Raw genomic sequence first — 15,280 nt, forward strand, 5'->3', positions numbered from 1 at the left:
AGGAGAGCCATCAAGGTGTCTTTTGTTATGTGAATGATGACTTCAGGAAAACACTTGAGGAAGGAGGGATGTTGCAGAAAGAACCAAACACAGGATTGGAGGGTTGGAACTTTCAGTCCCACCCCCAACCTGCAGGGAGGGGAGAAGGGCTAGATGTTGAACCAATTATCAATGGCCAATGTTTTAATCAACCATGCTTACATAATAATGCCTCCATAAAAATCAAAAGCACCAGCTTCAGAGAGCTTTCAGTTGATGAACATGTGTAGGTGTTGGGAGGGTGGCGCATCTGGAGAGGGCGTGGAAGCCCTGTACCCTTTCCCCCATATACCTCCTCCGATGCATCTCTTCAATCTGGCTGTCCCTGGGTTATATCCTTTTATAATAAGCCGATGAGCTAGTAAGTAACATGTTTGAATTCTGTGAGCCACTCTACCAAATTAATCAAACCAAGGTGGGGGCAGCAGGGTCATTGGAACCTTCAATCTACAACTGGGAGGTCAGAAGCACAGGGGACAGCCAAGACTGGTGACTGGCACTTGCAGTTGAGGGGCAGGGGGTATAGTATTGCAGGACTGAACCCTTACCCTGTGGGATCTGATGCTATCGCCAGTATACAGTGTCAGAATGGAGTTGAACTGTGGAACACCCACGATTCTCCGCTATGTTGGAGAATTCCTTGTTGGTGTGGGAGCCTCCAACCCCCAACACACACACATACACACACATCCAAATTGGTGTCAGAATCCTTAGTGGTCATACCTGACTCCTCCGAAGTTCCTTTTCCTTTAGGACTGTTGTGTTAAATCCGGGTTCCCTCCGTAAATTGAAGAGAGATACTTCTTTAAAGAAAGCCCCCTGTATTTCCAAAATGCCTGAGACAGTGTCTCCTGCTTCGATCATCTGCCAAGAGTGAGAATAAACGTAATGACCACCTCATAGAAGGTGCACTGAACTTTGCACAAGGCCCAGGGACTGTGTCAGTGATTCACAGGCCATAAGATTCAGCATATCTGCTCAGCAACCCTGTGAGGTGGGGGACTTCCCTTACCCCATTTTGCAGGTAAGAAAACTGAGGCTTCATAAATAACTGGTTGGAAGTTGATAAGTAAGATTCAAAGATTCAAGCACAAGTCTGTCTTATTCAGGAACGCATACAATTTTAACCAAACGTGCTATTGCTCTCGGCAAGGTGTTGATATTTTAAGCCAAACTCCTTAAGTTTGGTCTCCTAACAGATTTTGTAACTGGACATAGCAGGTCTGATAGAATAGGATACCCAAAGACCCACTGCCAAGTGAGAATATAGGTGTGACTTCGGATCATGGAAGGGGCTTTCAGAAGCACTCTGGGACCTTCAGGATTCGTTTTTTGATTTGAAAAACTTGCAAAAATTATTATGTCAAGAAACCTAATTTAACTAAAGTCTTCCGGAGTCAACTGGTGAAGGAAAGCACCAGGGTCTGAGAAGAAATATAGTGTGACCCACGGAGCTCCTTCTGGAAAGGAGGAAAGCTGGGCACCAGGAGAAGGCATCATCTAGGTTCAGAATGCTCCCTCGCCAAAGGCTGAGCTAACCCCAGCCCTGAGTCAACAGCCCAAAGTCATAGCCCACGCACAACACCCCCAAACCACATACTCTGTGAGCCACATGGCTGAGGACGAGATGTCTTTCTCTCACCTTGCTGAGGACGCCTTGCTGCTGGGCAGGTGACAAGTCGGACACATGCAGGGAGATCGTGCTTCTCAGGACCTGCAAGAGGTCCCTGCAATCCATGCTGTAGAAGGCCTGGGTGCCAACCCCAGCCAGCAGCACGCCCATCTGGCTGACGTTGTAGAAAGACAGCACCTGGCAAGACGGGCCGCGAGGAGCGTGAGGTTCTGTTCTGGTTTCTCACCTGGCCGACACTTGCCCCTCTGCATGTTGGGTATCTGGGATGGGTACCGGGGCACCACGGTGAACAGACACATGCTGCCCTCCCAGACCTTCCTTCCTTCCTTCTATCAGAAAAGAGAGGTGATATCAAAACACAACACAGAAGGCAAGTGCTCTGCCGGGGGAAGTACCCTGCTGTCCGAGGCCACAGTACAAATATCAGAAAGTGATGATCCATGCACCACAGCTGGGCAGGCAATAGGCTTTTGTGTGTGTGTTTAATTTGAACTGGCTGACAACACTTAAAAACTGAGGAAACTGGGGCACCTGGGTGGCTCAGTCGGTTCAGCACCCGACTTCGGGCTCAGGTCATGATCTCATGGTTCGTGAGTTCAAGCCCTGCATCAGGCTCTGACAGCTCGGAGTCTCGAGCCTGCTTCAGATTCTGTGTCCCCCTCTCTCTCAGCCCCTCCCCTGCTCACACTCTGTCCCTCTCTCTCTCTCAAAAACAAATAAACATTAAAAAAAAATTTTTTTTAACTGAGGAAATTTGGAGGCACCTGGGTGGCTCAGTTGGTTAAGCATTCAGCTCTTGATTTCGGCTCAGATCATATCCCTCGGTTCATGAGTTGGAACCCCAAGTTGGGCTCTCCACTGACAGTGAAGAGCCACTTAGGTTTCTCTCTCTCTCTCTCTCTCTCTCTCTCTCTCTCTGCCCCTTCCCACCCCTCTCTCTCCTCTCTCTCTTTCTCTCTCTCAAAATAAATAAATAAACTTAAAACAATTTTTTTTTCAACGTTTATTTATTTTTGGGACAGAGAGACAGAGCATGAACAGGGGAGGGACAGAGAGAGAGGGAGACACAGAATCGGAAACAGGCTCCAGGCTCTGAGCCATCAGCCCAGAGCCCGACGCGGGGCTCGAACTCACGGACCGCGAGATCGTGACCTGGTTGAATTCGGACGCTTAACCGACTGCGCCACCCAGGCGCCCCAAAACAATTTTTTTAATTGGGTAAATTTTCATTAAAATCCAGATTTGAGTCTGATTTTTTAAAAAATCTGAATGCCAAGCAATACTGGGTCCATGTTGGCAACAATTGGCAAGAACTGACCAGCAGGTGCCCCTTGAGGTTGGGTCGTGGGGCTATCAGTTTACCCAGCCCCACTCACTTGTACCCATTTTTCTCATTACGTCACCTGACATAGCAAAGCCCCATGGTCGTCTATCTCCATGCAGAAGCTCTGAGTTGAAATAAAGAAATGTTTTTGGGGGGCGCCTGGTGGCTCAGTAGGTTAAGTGTCTGACTTCAGCTCAGGTCATGATCTCATGGTCCGTGGGTTCGAGCCCCACATTGGGCTCTGTGCTGACAGCTCAGAGCCTGGAGCCTGCTTTGGATTCTGTGTCTCCCTCTCTCTCTGCCCCTCCCCCTACTCTCTCTCAAAAAATAAATAAACATTTAAAAAATTAAAAAAAAAAAAAAAAGAAATGTTTCAGGATCTGGGTCTGATATTTTATGACAAATAGGATTGTAGCTGTCTGCCCCATCAGAAACTATGCTTGTTTTTTCTCCCTCCTTTAGAGTAAAGATGCCAGATGGCTTTCCATACAAACAGGGACACTCATTCCTTAGGTCTACAAAAAAGCCAGTTGAATGGTTTCCCTGTTATGCTCTGTAGAATGGATAGTCTCTACTGTCCTCAAGGAAAGCAAGACCTTTCGAGCTCTTGGCTTCTTCGTAAGTGGCCTGACCTCTCTGTAGGAAGAGGAGGACACTAGGAAAAAGACAAGCCACTTTGTCCAGGGTTGGGAGGAACAAGACAGTCTCCCTCAGCTCCCTAAAATCACATTCACAGAGAACTGTCCAGATAGACTCAGGTGGCCCTAGTCAAAACAGAGAAGGGCTGCAAAGATGTCAAACTAAAGATGCCATGAGGCTAGAGGGCACAAGAAGAATGGGCTAGCCTTGGCCTTGAGTCAGAAAGTAACAATGGGCGGACAACGGTCATGGTGCCATGCTGGAGGTAGTTAGCATGGGAGTTAAGCAAGTGGACTCTGAAGCCAGACATCCTGTGTCCCTTTATGTGACCTTGGCAATTCCCTTATACATTCTGTGCCTCTCATGAATGATATGGAAAATGAAGGTTATAACACACTCCTGACTTCACAGAGTTGTTGGAAACACTAAACAACTAACTCACTTAGACCCGAACCTGGCACACAGTAAGTACTTAATGAATATTTGTAATTGTTGTCATTTTGGAATTGGTCCCGATCCAATCCTCATGAACTAGTTGCATCCTGGGACATGGCTATGACACAGAAAAAGCAGGATGCCAAAATGTTTAGGGGCTCAGGTCTCTGCAGCCCCTTCTACCAAGCGCAGGGCAGAGAGACGGCTTCCCCAGGAAAAAGACTCATTTCCCACCCCAGGAGCATCTAGAGCGTGACTAAAGGATCCTGTCCCCCCCAAGCAAAATCTCCTCTGAGGACAATTCCCTCCCTGCAGCCCAAGATGAATAAAATAGCATGATCTCTCATCTCAAGATGAGGGATGTGTTCGCAGCCTCAACAACAAGCAAGGAAATCCTGGGATGGATCCCACGCTTTGCAAACAGCACAACAGTAGCTACTACTACTCCCTGAGCTCATACTCAAGGTCACATGTTCCAACCCCTTCCTGTGTACTGACTCAGAATCCTTACAGCCATCCTGCCGCAGAGGTGCTACTGTTATCCCCATCTTACAAACAGGGAAACTGAGGCAAAGAGAATTTAAGCCAATCGTCCAGTATCCCACAGCTAGTAAATGGCAGAGGAAGTCCCCCTCGGCACTATTTTCTTACTGATTGGCCACCCTCCCTGTGTATCACTGGCCCTTGGGTCTCAGAGCATTAAAAAAAGAGTTCAAAGCTCCAACTGACCTTCTCATGGGCCAAGTATTTGGCAGACAAGATGATGACCTGGCTCTTGGCCCAGCCTGAGACCTGGTTGAGAGTTGAGATGGCGCCATGCACAGCCTCGGGGGAGAGGGATTCCAGCTGACTGTGGGTCAAGCCCACAACCGCATCCGACAAAGAGCCCAGAGTCTCATTGAGGGTCTGGTTCTCCGTGGCGATGTCCAGGAGGTTGGCTTTGAGCTAGAAGGGAAGCAGGCTGAAATGAGGCTCGATAACAAGCAGGACAGTGGCTCCCTCTGCCTACACCCTGGGGTTGTCACAACACCACCACCACCCTACCTTTCCACCCCCTCCACCCTGTCGTCAAGCCCTGGCCAGACAATGAGTCGCCCACTGAGAACACCACCTCCTCTGGCCTTGACCTTAACATGCCACAAATTCACTTTGTGCTTCATTTAAATATTAATTTGCTATTAAATCAAACTTAACACATGGCAGAAGGAAATTTTGTTCACTTTATCCATAATTCCACCACTCTCTCATAGCATCTATTTTCTGTGAACTTGAACCCTGTATCCATACACGTCTGTTTTTCTTTCATGAAATATCCATGGTGTTTTTCATGATAATATGTAATCCACGTAAAAATAATTCTCAACAGTAACATGAAAGTAAAAGTCTCCTAAAAATCCTACCTCATAAAAATAACTGATTAATTAAAGTAATGGGGCATGTTTGTGTCTAAGATTTCTGATGACTTTATAAATATATGCATTATAAGTAAACTACAGCATATAGTTTTCACACAGTTGTAATATGAATGGAAGTGCAATGTTCTATGCTTTTTACTGAAAACTGTTTTTATACATGTTTTCACATTTCTGGGATATCCTTAACAATTATTTTATTATAATATACCTGTTTAGTGATATAGTAACTGCTTCCAGTAAAGGTGATAAAATTATCTATTGTAACATGAGCTCTGTACCAAAAAAAAAAAAAAAAAAAAAGAACCGTTCATATTTTAACACCTGAAGTTGTAGGAATATATTCATCACAGACAAGTGCACCAGGCAATACTGAAATGGCCACTTGGGGGCAGCAGAGCGAAGTGAAAGAAACAGCTGTCACAGCCCCTGGGTTCTCCAAATTCCGCAGCTGTTCTTCCTCAGGATTCAGCTTCCCAGTCTGTTAAGACGGAGGCATGTGGTAGAGCAGCGCTTCTCAAAGTCCTGTGGTCCTTGACGAGCAGTGTCACCTGGATGCTTGCTAGAAATGCAGATTCTTAGGCCCTACTCCCACTCTCCTGAACCAGAGACCCTGGGCAAGAAGCCCAGCAACCTGTATTTTAACAAGTCCTCCAGGTGACTCTGATGCACGCTCTGGTTTGAGCAGTACTGAGCTAGGTGATCCCAAAGGGAACACTGCTATCTTCATTTGCTTGGACTTTCTTTTTTTGCAGCCATGGCTACACATGCAACCTGTGGCCTTAAAATACATTTCTTTTATGTTTGCTTTGAGCTTGCTTGGGAGGGATTCTTTTCCTTCGAAATAAAAATATGTGAGGCACCTGGGTTAAGCGACCTGATCTCAGGTCATGATCTCACGGCTCGTGAGTTCGAGCCCCACGTCGGGCTCTGTGCTGACAGCTCAGAGCCTGGAGCCTGCTTCAGATTCTGTGTCTCCCTCTCTCTCTGCCCCTCCCCCGCTCATTCTCTCTTCTCTCTCTCTCTCTCTCTCAAAAATAAACAAACATTAAAAAAATAAATTAAAGGGGCACCTGGGTGGCTCAGTCAGTTAAGTGTCTGACTTCCGCTCAGGTTATGATCTCACGGTTCGTGAGTTCCAGCCCCGCATGGGGATTTGTGCTGACAGCTCAGAGCCTGAAGCCTATTTCGGATTCTGTGTTTCCCTCTGTCTCTGCCCCTCCCCCACTCGCACTCTGTGTGTGTGTCTCTCTCTCTCTCTCAAAAATAAAGATTAAAAAAACTAATTAATTAATTTTAAAAATATGCTCTGATCAAGATAACGATGACTGTTGTCAAATGTCAAATGGGATTGGGGATTTTATAGTTACATGTGAAAACCTGCTGTGGAATTATTGATGGTTTTATCAACCTTTTCTTTAATGTTGTTCTCACGTCATCTTTTCCATTAAAAAAAATGAGAAGGGCCAAAAAAGTGAGAGAAGCAGGGCAGAATTGAGACTTTAAGGGAAGAAAGGAGAGATGGAGGGAGAGAGTACATGAGAAACAGCCTGTGTCAGTTTGTGCAAGCTTTGGTCTAGGAACTCAACAAACACATTCTAATCCAGGCATCTCAAACAAGGCTGCACTAGAATCATGTGAGGAACTTTTAAAACATACCATTCCCAGGCCACACCTCTGACCAGTACCTAGAGAATCTCCAGGGACGGAGCTGGCCGAGGGCTAATGCAGAGCCAGGTTTGAGAACCTTGCTTTTATCTCCTTGCTGTTCTGAGCACGGTCACCGGACCAGCTGCTTCAGCATCGCCTGGAAGCTTGTTAGACGTGCAGTCTCCCTGCACTTAGGGCTCCGCTCAGACCCACTGAATCACAAGCCACATTTAGGATCCCCAGGCGATCCGTATGCACAGTTAAGCTCAAGGTGGCCACTCTGAATTCTGATCTATTCTGGGTTTTCCCCGATACTGTTGAAGCTCATCCCAGGATTTGGGATGGGATGCCATCTGCTGTGGGTGGACCCAGATCCCGATTAACCCCACATATTTTCTCTCAAAGGCCAGGCAGGACTGTGCTCCCCAATTCTCCGGCCATTTCCCCAGGGCCCTGTGCCCCATCCGCACCTTCTGAACCCCAGCCTGGAAGCCCCTCAGATGGCTGCACTTGATCATCTGGTGAAGGAGGACTTGAGCCACTGCGGCGTCCAGCAAATCCAGGTCATGGTAGAAACAGACCAGCAGCCCCAGCCTGTGTGGGAAGATAAGGGTGCTGGCAGGGGGCTCAGAGCTGGGGGTCACAACCACAGCCCCCTCCCACACAGAGCCAAGAGTCACGGTCAGAGCAGCTATCACATGCCAGGGACTGTGCTGAACCCTGTACCCGGATTACCCCATCACAGCAACCCTACAAGGTAGATGCTCTGAGCCCCATTTCACAGAAAGGCAGACAGACTCGGCATGGTCAAGTGACTGGCCCAAGACTAGACGTGGCCCCAGGACTTAAATCGAGACCCATCCAACTATGCTCTCTCTTCCCGAGGCAGTAAGGGGCACAAGGAAAATGTGGTCCTGAGTTAGCCACAGAAAACTCCCCATTTTCCACATGGAGATAAAGGGTTTGTCCACCCTGAGGGATTCTCTGAGGCAGATGTATTTCCAAGATGGTTTATGACCTACACCGCCAGAAAGGAAAGAAAAAGGAAGCATAACAATGTAAGGGCGGAAGGGGGATGTGAACCCTGGTCTAGCTGGGGGTGCTGTATTTTGTGGTTAAGAGCATAGATTTAGGCCAACAAGAGTTTGACGCGCAGCTGTATGGGATGTTTGATCCAACAAATTACTTAACTTCTCTGCAAGGCTGCTGCACAGTTGAACAGTGCACACGGTGCACTACTGTACAGGGTGGACCTGTCTCTCTGAGCCTTTAATAAAAGGGAGGTTGGCTTTGTTCATCACAGCACATCACAATAAATATGATGAATGTAGGCATCAGGAGCACTGTGAGAGTTCAATGGGAAGAGCCATACCAACTGATTAGCATCCTTCCCGGTAGACACCAGGCACTGATTCATTAATGGATGCTCTTAGAGTTAGTATGAAATCTATTCAATTCAGCATGGCTGGACCACCTGGTTGACCATGCTCAACCTGGATCCACCCTCTTAGAAAGACAGCGACATGCTCAGACATGTCCACAGAAGAGCAACCGGGTCAGGAAGGATTTGAAAATGTGTCAGATGAGAAAAGAAGACTCAAGGGAAGTGAAGGCTGAAGAACTACTATCCTGAGCACTTACTATGTGTCAGGTGTGCATGAGCCTTACAAGGACCTTGAGAAGGGAGGTAGGTTATTATCTCCCATTTTACAGATGGGGAAGTGGAGGCACAGAGAGGTACAGTAACACAGCCAAAATCGCGCAACTCGTAAGTGGCAGAGCCAGAATTAAACCCAGGAAGTCTGGCTCCAGGTCCCATGTTCTTAACCAGTACGCTATTTTTGTGTACCCCTAAAAAGGGGACCCAAGCTAATGGGTAAAAATTAGTAAGGATGGGGGAAGAAAGTGTAATAGTTTCATATAAGAACATTCCCTATAAGCGACTCTGATAAAATTTAACATAATACAGTGATGTCAGGGGAAGCACTGTGACATGTGCCCCTGAGAGATGGAGAGATGGTTGAACAGCACTCCCCATTGCATGCTCCCTCTGGCTAACATTCAAACCCTTTCTGGGGTCACCAAGTACATAGCTCCAGGCCTGCTTCTGCTGGAAAGCATTCCTGGAGGATCATGTTACAATCACTAAATTCTAGAGCCGACATCATCTGTGGACTCCCCACCCGAGAAGCTGGATAACAAGAGGTTCACAAATATGGGGAGCCAAAAGCTATTTCTAATACTTTACCCACCCTAATGGAAACCACACGTTTACCTTGGAATAGACCAAGTACTGAGTATTTAAAATATTCTATTTCTATGCCCACAACTGGAATCTTAGCACTTGATAAGGTTGCATTAAACGCCTGGCACAGGAGATGCTCAGAAAGCATTTGTTCTACCTCACCCCACCTCCCAACCCTTTCAAAGGGTGTTTCTTTGGGGCAACGCCTCCCGTCACATGCACAAAGACATGGGGCTATATAAAGAGATAGACCAGCCACCTCCCTTCCCTCCCAGGGTCTTCTGCTGCTCAGAGGAAGCTGGTGCTTAGATCACATCTTGGGAAAGTGCTGCGAGGACCCAGAGCCCCCACCCCTTGCCTGTGGATGGTGGAGGTATTCCTCATGTCAAAGCTGGAGGAGCTGATCCTCTCCAGAAACGCCTGGGCCAGGTCAGGGGTGATGTCATAAACTGTGTCCAGCTGCTTGGTGGCATTGTCATAGCTGATAAACAGCCCAATCTGGTAGACAAGGACAGGAAGGGGGTTGACGTCATGCCAAACAGCCCCACCCTTGCGGTCCGCACTGCACCCCATCTCAGAGATTCCGAGATGCCCAGTTCCTGTGGTCATTGATTTCTCAACAGTCTGTAACAACTGTTTTGGTTTCCTCTTCAACCCAAATGCTATTTAGGAAAGTATTATATTTTAATATCAGAGCAGTTGAACTCTTTGAAAGCTAATATTTGCACCCTTATTTGTAGATTTGTCATATGGAGGTCAGAGAATGTGGTCCACAAATGTTTCACTTTGGGGAATCAGGTTTTTTTTAAGTAGATGAGTTTACAAATGGGCCTCAGGTGATGAAAAAGAGTGTGTGTTCCCACGGTAAGATACAGATATATAGAAAGATATAGATAAATAGATTCAACTTTATTACGTATACCATTCAGATTCTTTCTGTTCTTGTTCATTTTCTGCCTATGTGTCCAAGGGTGTCAAGCTGAAGTCTTATCTTTCTATGCACTGCTACTCTGTGCTTATAAAGTTGTCTCTCCCTTGAGGATTCTACTCTTTCTCCAGATAAATTCCCCCTTCGTGCTGGTCCTCTGTGGCTTTGCCTCTCTTCTCTACACTTTTAGATGATGAAGAAAAGTTGCAAATGGCCTCTTGATCTTAGAAATTCCTCCCCAGGGGCCCAGCTTCCATAAAAATTTAATCTCTATCTAACTTCTGGAAATTCACTCAATATTGGGAGAGTAAAAGCGAGGTTTAATCCATTTTATAACTGAGGATTATAAACTGAAAGTTAGGGGCACCTGGGTGGCTCAGTTGGTTGAGCGTCCGATTTCAGCTCCAGTCATGATCTCACAGTTCGTGGGTTTGAGCCCCACGTCGGGCTCCGTGCTGACAGCTCCAAGCCTGGAGCCTGCTTCAGATTCTGTGTCTCCCTCTCTCTCTGCCCCTCCCTGCTCACACTCTGTGTCTCTCTCTCAAAAATAATAAACAAATAAGTAAATAAATATAAATTTATGTGAAGTATTCTCAGCCTCCTAGGTAAAAAGAGGAACCTACATATGTCAACCATACTGCAGTTAAAAAATTTTTCAAAAATTTTTGAAAAGAAAAACCTGGCTCTGCCTCCAGTTTCATAATAACCAGACATCGTTGGGTCAATTGGCCCTTGAACAAGCCAGCCATCTGATACAAACACTTCTCTCACTGGCCAGAAGAAAGTCAAGGCACACAAGATAAAAACTGGAGGCAAGCCCCAAAGTCTTTATGAATGCCTCTCTGTTGGCAGCGTGTTTTGGAGACTGCTTTCCAGAATCATGATGCTCAGGGGTTTTAGTGTCATTGGGTTAACATCAAGAAGACAGAGACAGGCTGACCAGTGAGTTAAGTAACCCTAGAACTTACATATTTCTCAACTGTAAAGTCTATAGTTAAAATCCAATCATTGCTCATGCTGAAGTAGCAATCAGTAGAAGTAGCTATAAATACAAGTTGCTAGTAATCTATGTTTCATTTGATTGGAGTTCACACTTCCAAGAACTGGAAACTCTATAGCTGTCGTCCTTGGCCTTTAAATACCCTAAAATGACTTTTGGTTCACAGCCAACATTTTCTTTATACCATGTTTGTTCACATCAGAGCTATCTTGGTTGTCTGCAATTCTTTTCTTGGCCCTTCTGCACTAAACACAATCTGACGACCAACCACATGAGAGTTTTCTTTAGAGGCTCAAGATATATTGGCTGAGGTGGGTACCCAATCTTCCAGGGCACCTGGACTAGCTGGCTAAACATGACAGGTTTAGAATACACCTTTCCCCAGATGGCTTGGTGATGGGGACATGTAAATGTACTTTTCCAACTTACTTCTACAGGACTAATTTTCGTAATTTCTTCAAATGAGAGGTGAACCATATATCTGCCCAAAATCCATAAGTTTTCTGCACTGACCCATGAAACAGAGTCATCTGCAAAAAATAAATAAATGAAGAAATATGATAAACAAATAAATCAGTACATAAATAAACAAATAAAAGCTTTTGCACTGATATGTGATAGTCAAAAGTATCTTTGATGTCAGGACCTCCTTCCTGTGTTCATTAATTCATTCAATAACCATTCATGAAGCGCCTCCTACCTATGAGATGCTATGCTACACACAGGCAAATCACAGATGCCAGCCATCTGAGGCTTTGTTTGTAAGTCAGCAGTGTGGTCCCCAGACCAACAGCACCAGCATCACCTGGGAACTTATTAAAAATGCAGGTTATTTTTTAATAGTTAAGGTCACAAAATAAGCTTTTCTTCCAGTTCACTTAGTTACTAAATAGTCTCACAACTTGAAATATACTTGACTCTCTTTTCTTACTACCGGTAACAATCATTATTCAGCCATATTGACTAGCACCAGGTTCCTGTACTTGAGCCAAACCAACTACTTCTCCTTCCTCATATGCACCCCAAACGTTCTCCAAATCTTCTCTCACGTGCGCCCTTCTTATCAGCCAGAATGCCTCTGCCCTAACTCTTCCGCTCTGAAATCCTACCTTCAAAAATGACCTCAAACATTTCCTCTTTCTTAACGCCTTGTCTTGTCTCCTCAGTCATCAGTAATTTCTCCCTCCGAAATCCCAGAAGACTCCCTCTGTCACTGTGTTCAGGCATTTGAAATTGCTCATCAGTGGGATGTCAGTGGGACTTCAAGAGCAATCATGTTCAGGATCTATCTGGACTTCAAGTTTCACTAAGCTAGAATCGGCCCCCATTACCTCTAATCCTCCAGTAAAAGACTTTTACACACAACAACATTGTGTTGGTGGCACTTCGGAGAAATGGAAGAAGAAAGGGAGCATTTTCAAGGCACAGTGAATCCATTACCAAGAGCTGTTGCGAAAAGCCATGGGCAATGACTCACATGCCCAGATGAGATGGTGAAGTCGGCCGCTGCTTGGGCTGGGTCACAAGAACAACAGGGTGTCTCCCCAACCCAGGAATCAGAGCTGTTGGGGTGAGCACAGGTAAACACCCTAGGATTCCCTAGATGAGATAAAGACTCTGGACATCTGAATTGGTTATTGGAAGGGTGGTCCCAGAAGACTAGAGAGTTTGGGAGAGGGGGGAACCACTAAATTCATCAAGAACCAAGGTGAGTTGTTAATTTTAAATTAATTATAAAGCATAAACTGTATTTCTGAAGTCCAAGGATCTCCAAGATTGGATTTTCTTTTTTTAGAGGCAGACTTTTTTTTTTTTTAAGTTTATTTATTTATTTTGAGAGAGAGAGAGAGAGAGAGCTAGCAGGGGACGGGTAGAGAGAGAGAATCCCAAGCAGGCTCTGCACTGTCAGCACAGAGCCTGATGTAGGGCCCGAACTCATGCACCATGAGACCATGACCTGAGCCAAAACCAAGAGTCAGACACTTAACCGACTGAGCCACCCAGGTGCCCCCTCAAATACTTTGAGTATTTTTAACACTCAAAGCATTTCCAGGTACCTCAAGGAACTTCATGAAAAATAGAAAGCTTAAAGTCTAAACAGAATTTGTTTTAATTCACTTTAGTATAATAATGAAACATAACGTCGAGGAATTTTAGAAGAAAGTCTGTTGCCAATATTGGCAATCCTTATTGGCAATAAGGATTCTGGAAGTCTAGAGTTGAGTGGCTGTCTTAGGGTTACACAGTGTGAGATTTAGAGGCCGTAATTATGCATCAGGCAGAGGGAATTCTGCTACGCACTGAAGACATTGATTACTCTGTTGTGAATGCTCCTTATGTACAAATCTCAGAGCTTAATTCCAGGAAAAGGATTGATTGGCCCTCAGCACACTCCAACCCCACAGGCTTCCTTTACGTTTCTCCAAATCGCAAAGCTCATTCCTGGCTCAGGGCCTCTGTATTTGCTGGTTCCCCTGCCTGCCATGCCCTTCCTCCAGTGCCTCACCTGACTGATTCCATGTCTCATTTTGGTCTCAATTCAGATGTCAACTCTGATTTCTTAGTTCAGAGGCTGGCAAACTACAGCCCACAGGTCAAATCTGGCCCACCACTTGTTCTTACAAAGGCTGCAAGCTTGGTTTTTACACTTCAAAATAGTTGGAAGTAAAATCAAAAGAAGAAGAATATTTTGTGACATGTGACAATTTTGAAATTCCAATTTCAGTGTCCATAAATAAGGCTTTGCTGGGACACGGCCACTCCTGCTCATCTGTTGTCAATGTTTGCTTTAGCACCAGAACATCAGAGTTGAATAATTCAGCCAGACTACAGGCCCACAAACCCTAAAATATTTACTCTGACCCTTTAAAGAAAACATTTGCCAAGCCCTGTTCTGGTCGAAAACACTCAGCCTCTCTATAGCGTTATCCATTTTATTTTCTTCATAGCAGCTACTGGTACCTGAGTTCTCTCTCTCTCTCTCTCTCTCCTCTCTTTCTCTCTCTCTTTTTAATTTGCTGGTTTAAAACTTTTCTCCACCTACTCTCCCCCAATAAAACAAGAGCTCTATGAGAGCAGAGACTTTGTCTTATTTTCCTCTTGTATCTCCAGTGGCTGACACATAATACAATTTGGTAAGTGTTTAAAAAGTTTATTTTGTTTACATTACTTCCGTTAAATTGGGCACCTGCGTGGCTCAGTTGGTTAAGCATCCAACTCTTAGTTTCAGCTTAGGTCATGATCTCACAGTTCATGGGATGGAACCCCACGTTGGGCTCTGCACTGGCATTCTTGCTCTCTCCTCTCTCTCTGCCCCTACCCAACTCATCTCTCTCTCTCTCTCTCTCTCTCTCTCTCTCAAAATAAATTTATTTTTATTTTTTTTAACCTTCATTGATTTTTGAGACAGAGAGAGAGAGCATGAACGGAGGAGGTTCAGAGAGAGATGGAGACACAGAATCTGAAGCAGGCTCCAGGCTCCGAGCTGTCAGCACAGAGTCCGACGCGGGGCTCGAACTCACGGACTGTGAGATCATGACCTGAGCCGAAGTCGGACGCTCAACTGACTGAGCCACCCAGGTGCCCCTCTCAAAATAAATTTTTAACAAACTTTTAACAATATTCAGCAAATTGGGGCGCCTGGCTGGCTCAGTTGGTTGAGCGTCCGACGTCGGCTCAGGTCATGATCTCACAGTCCGTGAGTTCGAGCCCCGCGTCGGACTCTGTGCTGACAGCTCGGAGCCTGGAGCCTGCTTCAGATTCTGTGTCTCCATCTCTCTCTGAACCTCCTCCGTTCATGCTCTGTCTCTCTCTCTCTGTCAAAAATCAATAAACATTAAAAATTTTTTTAAAAAAATACTCAGCAAATTGAAGCCATGAGTTTCTGTCTGCATTACTAACCTATATAACCATCCTTTTTGTCTTTTTTTTTTCAATTGTAGTAAAATAAACATAACCTAAAATTTACTAACGTCA

General features: G+C 45.5%; 1 protein-coding gene across 1 annotated transcript in view; it reads right to left on the bottom strand.

Annotated features, from left to right (window-relative positions):
• The window catches only part of OTOA (otoancorin), a 66,083-nt gene that overhangs the window by 37,853 nt on the left and 12,950 nt on the right, over nucleotides 1-15,280 (bottom strand). Inside the window, exons 9-14 of the mRNA XM_043560301.1 lie at nucleotides 11,735-11,835; nucleotides 9,736-9,875; nucleotides 7,603-7,726; nucleotides 4,800-5,015; nucleotides 1,682-1,849; nucleotides 763-903 (exon numbers count right to left, since the gene is read on the bottom strand). Of these exons, the coding sequence (XP_043416236.1) occupies nucleotides 763-903; nucleotides 1,682-1,849; nucleotides 4,800-5,015; nucleotides 7,603-7,726; nucleotides 9,736-9,875; nucleotides 11,735-11,835 (890 nt within the window). The remainder of the gene's footprint in view (nucleotides 1-762; nucleotides 904-1,681; nucleotides 1,850-4,799; nucleotides 5,016-7,602; nucleotides 7,727-9,735; nucleotides 9,876-11,734; nucleotides 11,836-15,280) is intronic.

The sequence above is a fragment of the Prionailurus bengalensis genome, chromosome E3 (genome assembly GCF_016509475.1).
Source record: "Prionailurus bengalensis isolate Pbe53 chromosome E3, Fcat_Pben_1.1_paternal_pri, whole genome shotgun sequence".
Taxonomy (NCBI): domain Eukaryota; kingdom Metazoa; phylum Chordata; class Mammalia; order Carnivora; family Felidae; genus Prionailurus; species Prionailurus bengalensis.